Below are 6,502 nucleotides of genomic sequence, written 5' to 3' on the forward strand. Positions count from 1 at the left end.
GTGGAGAAGACCACTTTGGAGAAGACTGTCTGAAGTCCCCTCCTTTGGATGGGAGGAAAAATAATAATAAAGGAATGGGTTATGTCTTTCGATCTTTAAAGAAAAGATGTATGCAAACCAGTCGAAATAAATAGGCAGAAGGCATCTAACTCTGCTGGAAAGGAATGATGATCATCCTATATCACCACTTCAGCCTGCACTGGAACCAGCGTGGTGGCAGGAAACAGACCGTACACGACGGTGGGGAATTCCCTAGACAGCCTCCAGCCCCCTCCGATCCGATCGCGGGCACCTTCCTTCTTCGCCTCCAGCGTCTCTCAGGTGCTTCGCTCCGCTGCAGCATCTAAACCGCCGGCAAAAAAAAAAAAAAAAAAGGCGGCGCCCACCTGGGGATCGGGGAGGGGGGAGAAGAGGCGCGTCCAATCCTCGGGCAGGGCTTGGCTGGCAAACGCGGGGGGCTGTCGGTGGTCGCCATGACTGCTGCAGCAGCCGCTGCCGCTGCTTGGAGCTGAGACGGGGAGGCGCGGCTGGAACGGAGCTGTCCATTCAGCACCACGGCGCGACGGTTTCGCCTTGGGTGGTGGTTCTGTTCTCGGGCGGCTAAGTCCAGGATGTAAGTCTTTGCCGACTTATCTTTTCTAGGCAACGCGGTCCATCGTACAAAGGTTATGTGTTGAGTCTGGGAGCCAAGGCAACTAGCCCCTAGGAGAAGGACCCCGCCCAGCAATGCTAGCGGGGCGGCTGGGGGAAGTTTCACAGTGAAAAATGGGTCTGGAGTATTGGGGGCGGTGAGGAAGGGGGAGGAGTGCTTGCTGGTAGGGCTACTCTACCAATTTCATCGTCAGAAATCACTGTCTTTCCTAGTTTGTGTGTGTGTGTGTGTGAGAGATGGTGCAGACAATACTCACTCTATAGCTATAAAAGGTGAAAGGAAAAGTGCACAGGGATTCACCTTTGCTCCACTCACCAGCGCTAGAGAGTTTAGGGAAAGGTTGCTCCTGGTGCCTCAGATCTGCCCTAGTCTCCCCATCCAACTAATTGAAATCCATGCCCTATTTTCAGTAGCACCCAAATGACTGACAAGGGGCGATGACAACCAAAAGCTGCATGTGTTATTGTATCAGTTACTGTACTGCCAAAGGGAGAAGAGGAAAAGGAAAGGGGGCCATCAAATATAACATATTGATTCATGGTTGAGCATTAATCACCATCTTATCTCCGATTAAGTTTTTTAAAAAAGAAAAGCTGCATCTCATAGAAAGAAGCTGATGGTGTGGGAAATTCAAAAGGTGGATGGTGGTTATATATGACTGTATTTGATCCAAGTATATCATAAAAGGGAGTAATGGAGATTTCCCCTTCCGTTCTATTGGCTAACATGGATTGCCTTGTTTTTATTATTCCATAGGTATACTCTCTCCATTTAGATCTTGGAAATACTCACAATGACCGGGTTGAATCTAAGGGGTTTGTCTGATACTTATTTTGAAGACAATGAGATCAGCCTCAATGTTGGAGGCTTCAAAAAAAAAATGAGATACAACACACTATTGAGATTCCCCGAAACAAGACTGGGCAAGCTGCTGAGCTGCAATTCAAAGGAGTCAATTTTAGAGCTTTGTGATGACTATGATGACACTAAGAATGAGTTCTACTTTGATAGAAATCCTGAACTTTTCCCTTATGTGCTCCATTTTTATGACACTGGAAAGTTACATGTGATGGGTGAGCTCTGTGTCTTTTCCTTCAGCCAAGAAATTGAATATTGGGGAATCAATGAATTTTTTATTGATTCTTGCTGCAGTTATAGCTACCATGGAAGAAAAATGGAACCAGATCAAGAAAAATGGGAAGATCACAGTGATCAAGAAAGCACCTCTTCTTCATTTGATGAGATCTTGGCTTTCTACAATGATGCTGCTAAATTTGACCAGCAACCGTTTGGGAAAGTGAGGCGGCAGCTATGGTTAGCTTTAGACAATCCTGGCTATTCTGTCTTGAGCCGAATCTTCAGCATTCTTTCTATTATGGTTGTTCTTGGATCAATAGTAACCATGTGCCTCAACAGCCTTTCAGACTTCCAGATTATTAACAGCTATGGGAATTCAGAGGAAGACCCTAGATTTGAAATTGTGGAACATTTTGGTATTGCATGGTTTACTTTTGAGCTGGTGGCCAGGTTTGCAGTCGCCCCAGATTTCCTTCAGTTTTTTAAGCATGCACTCAATCTGATTGACCTCATGTCCATCCTTCCATTCTATATCACTTTAATAGTTAATCTGGTGGTGGAAAGTAGTCCTACATTAGCCAATTTGGGTAGAGTAGCCCAAGTCCTGAGACTGATGAGAATATTCCGTATTTTAAAACTTGCTCGGCATTCAACAGGCCTTAGATCTCTTGGAGCCACTCTCAAATATAGCTACAGAGAAGTAGGGCTTCTCCTCCTTTACCTCTCAGTTGGAATCTCTATATTCTCAGTAGTGGCTTACACAATTGAAAAAGAAGAAAACCGAGCCCTGGAAACTATCCCTGCCTGCTGGTGGTGGGCTACGGTTAGCATGACTACAGTTGGCTATGGCGATGTTGTCCCATTGACCATAGCAGGCAGGCTAACAGCTTCTGCATGCATCTTAGCTGGCATCTTAGTTGTAGTCCTTCCTATTACACTCATATTCAATAAGTTCTCTCATTTTTATAAGCGCCAAAAACAGCTCGAAAGTGCCATGAGGAGCTGTGATTTTGGGGATGGAATGAAAGTAGTTCCTTCTGTCAATTTAAGGGACTACTATGCCTACAAAGTTAAATCCCTTATGGCCAGTCTCACAAATATGAGCAGAAGCACACCCAGTGAATTAAGTCTAAATGATTCCTTACACTAATCTATGGTTCAAAGGCCTGATTGCATGATGAAAAACCATGAACTGTGTTTATATTAGTTGTTTCTTTCATTGAGCTTCTAATGCTGATGCACATTGAAATAAGAAGATCCATATAAGCTATTAATTTTGGTAATAATTCACATTTACTTGAGCATTGTGAATGATTCATCATGCATCAATTTTAGGAACAATGTGTGTTTTGAAGTTAGCTCAAGTTGATTGCCTTGCAGTTGGAACACACGTTGAATTGGTCATAAAGTGATATGGGGGAGACAGCCATGCTAGCATGGAACCTTTGAGTTCCATACAGAATGAAGTTTAGTTGCAGGTTGGCTCCTAGTACATTTTCATCTAGCTCCTAAAAATAGCCTTCTGATCATAGTGTTGAGTACTGTAGTCTCTTTAACATTAATGTTGATGGTACTGTGCTTCCTTGTCACATATATAATTTATTTTGAAAGTTCCTCTGACCATAAAAACAAACAAAAGTCACTCCTCCAACAAAAATATGATTAATCTGATTTCATGATCTTTGTGGAATAGTGCAAAAATTTCCTAATTTCTCTTTAATTTTAGAAACCATCTCAAAGAACTATATACACAATTAATACTGCATTTCAGAAACCACTTTTCCATACATTAGTAGGAGGAACTCATTTGGGAGTTAAAACTGCCCCTTATAACAAGTAATGCTGTTGTAACATATTTCTGCAATTTTAATTGAGCTTGATTGTTCTTAAGAACTTGACACTGCATATCATTTGTAAGATATTTTATCAGTAACAAAAATATGCCAGCTTGGATGTAAAAAGTTATGGGAAGTGATCACCATGGGTGCTTAAGAGACAGGATCGATTCTGGTTTTTCAAAACCTAACCAATATTAAATCCTGCCACTGAGTGTTCTTATATATACAGAAATCCATTCTGGCTCTGTTTGTTGTTGACCTTATAGTGTGAATAACTTTGACAGAGTGTGACCGAATGCTAAGGACTGACTTTCAAGTAGATGTAAAGCATGCTGAGTATATTATTCAAAGCCATGCATACTAACATATAGACTTTTTCTTTCTCTGGGATTCATTGATTAAACTCTATCATGCCAAAGAATGGAGATTTATGCCTATAATGACAGGACTTGAAAGATGTTTCTGCTGCTGCTGCTGCTGCTACTAGTGAAATATGCATTCTTAGGCCATCCTCTCAAAAGGATCTTTTTCAAAATTAAGTTTTTCCAAACACTGTATTTTCCTAACCTACTCAAGAAAATGTCTAGATAGCATTAACTAATACCACCTATTAAATCTGGATTATGCTAAAATTTCCAGAATAAAATTAACTTAAAATGTCTGAGCTAAGTGAGCAGTGTAGTTTTCTACCTAAGATACACATGCAGCTGTCTATTGAAAAGAAATATACCAAATTCAGCAGTGTAGGGTCAATCATACCCAAATGGAAAATAATGAAATGATTAAAACATATAGTTAAAATGGTCATATTAATTTATAAAATACTGTCCAGATCTATCATAATGATTGGCTGAAAGCATTTAAGAAAAAAAAATGCCCAACCAGGTAGTGTTTCATTAAGGTTGTAGTCAATTATATACTAACATTCCTAGATACGTTTTCTTCAAGGTGAAGATAGAACTATTTGCTATTTTATCATACCACACCCAGAGACACCATTTAAGTATGTATACTTGTTATGTGTAGATGGAAAATAGGAGATACATTTTTGATGCATGTGGGTGTCCAGGACAATGTCGAGATAACTTAGTATATTGTCCATCCCTTTGCCTGAACTACCTGAGGTAATCTCGAGTGAAGCATTGGATTATCCTAAACTTTCTATCCTGGAGATTTCAATGACCACTGAGGAGTGCTTAAAACTTTACATCCAATGACTATGGCCCTTATCCTACCTGGTGTCTGGCCTCACACATACAATGGGACACACAACGGATTTTGTTTTCTCTTCAGGAGGAGTCGGGACTTTAAAGCAGAGTAATCCTGAATGACTTCACTTTTATGGACATACATCAACATCTTTGTTTTAAACCTCTGCAAGGTTGGATGATTCCTCTTCATCAGCTTGCTGAGGCTGGACAATAGGAACTGAAATCCAATACAGGAAGGCAACCCCTTGGAATTATGAGAATTAAAATCCAACAATACTGCTTGTTCTGATAGAATATCTACCAAAAAAAAAAATATTCCAGCTTTCAGAATAAGAACTATTAATTGGTTGTTATATGAAAGGCCTCTGCCATTATCACATTAAAATAACTGTTGGAATTATTTTTTGCGGTGGTGAAAATGGTTCTTACTTTTAACATAATGGGCAGAACTCTGGAACCTGGCTGAAAGATATTTCTTCATTGAGACCATGCAACAGTTCACAGGAATATTAAGAAGTGGGGTGGAGGTGGGGGTGGAGAAAAATGTTGAACTGTAAAAGAAATTTAAAAACAGCTTATGCCTAAGCTTTCCAAGGTATTTGCGGGACATCAGAGAGGCAACGTATCTGTGAAGTAGCACATTTAGCTCATAGATTGAATTCTAGGACCAGCCGAAATGTAGTTACTATCCCTATTGAATTTGTATCCTGCCTTACTGTTCAGAAGGGAAGGCTAATCTGTATTTTAACAAAATGAAAGATGCAGGAAAAGAGATAGAATCGCCAAGAGAAGACATAGTGCAAAAATGCAAGCCCCCTTCGGCACAAAGATTACGATAACAAAGACAATAAGACTGACTTCTCACATTCTGAAGTGAGTAAAGTAAACCTCATCTCAAGCACCCACTATTTTTTAATTTCTACATCCAGAGTCCAAATTCATGCTGCAGGTTGGATCAGTTTCACAAATCTCTTGAGATACTGCCTCCATATTAATATTGCCAAGGTTTGTGCAATTATACTTTGGAAACCTTTGCTTGTTCATTATGTATAATTTGTTGAGGCTTTTCAAATTGTTTGTACATAACTGTACAATCCCCAATCTGTTCATTGGTACATGGACCAGGTGTTTTCTCTGTATACACTGTGTAAAGGACACATATCTGACATCAAAAGCAATACTGAGTGAATTGTGGCTATTTCATGCAGAAATGTTTAAAAGAGCTTTTTTTTTTACAAATGGGCAGTCTGCTGTGTTAAAAATAATACCATTTGTTATAGAATTGAAGCTTTGAATATTAAGTAGTAATGAAAGATTAATATGTCATACATCCACTAAGAGCCAATGAATTGTTTTACCATTTGCAATGAAGCAATTAATATTAACTCTGATTTAGTTAGAGTCAACATTTATTATATTGCTTGCTAATTGCATATGTCAGAAGAATTAAAAAGATGTAATCCCTGATTAATTGACCAAGAAATCTAAGAATTCAGTTCTATAATATAGCATGGCTTCTGGGAAATTTGGAATTCAGACTTCCTCCAAATCCAGAAATGGGAATGTTTCCTCTGCTTTATGCTCCTATGGAGGCTATCAAGCCAACTATTTTGTGCAAAGGCCTTGACTGAGTCCACTTCTCTGAGCCTTCTTCACTTTCTTTAGATGTCTACTGTTCGAGGGCCGATCTTGATTCTTGTCCTTCACCTCTGAGGAAGCACATG

At 39.7% G+C, this 6,502-nt stretch overlaps 1 protein-coding gene across 1 annotated transcript; it reads left to right on the forward strand.

Moving 5' to 3' along the window:
- Positions 1 to 497: 497 nt before the first annotated feature.
- Positions 498 to 4,773, forward strand: KCNS2 (potassium voltage-gated channel modifier subfamily S member 2). Its single transcript, XM_087931536.1, has 2 exons — positions 498 to 613; positions 1,409 to 4,773. The coding sequence occupies exon 2, from the start codon at positions 1,446 to 1,448 to the stop codon at positions 2,877 to 2,879; it is 1,434 nt and encodes a 477-aa protein (XP_087787662.1). The 5' UTR covers positions 498 to 613; positions 1,409 to 1,445; the 3' UTR covers positions 2,880 to 4,773.
- The last annotated feature ends 1,729 nt before the right edge of the window (positions 4,774 to 6,502 follow it).

The sequence above is a fragment of the Pseudonaja textilis genome, chromosome 3 (genome assembly GCF_049901715.1).
Source record: "Pseudonaja textilis isolate UNSWEBS1 chromosome 3, rPseTex1.2, whole genome shotgun sequence".
Classification (NCBI taxonomy): Eukaryota; Metazoa; Chordata; class Lepidosauria; order Squamata; family Elapidae; genus Pseudonaja; species Pseudonaja textilis.

Excerpts from the sequence above, each read along its gene's own strand:
- KCNS2 (XM_087931536.1), top strand. The coding sequence starts at position 1,446 with ATGACCGGGTTGAATCTAAGGGGTTTGTCTGATACTTATTTTGAAGAC.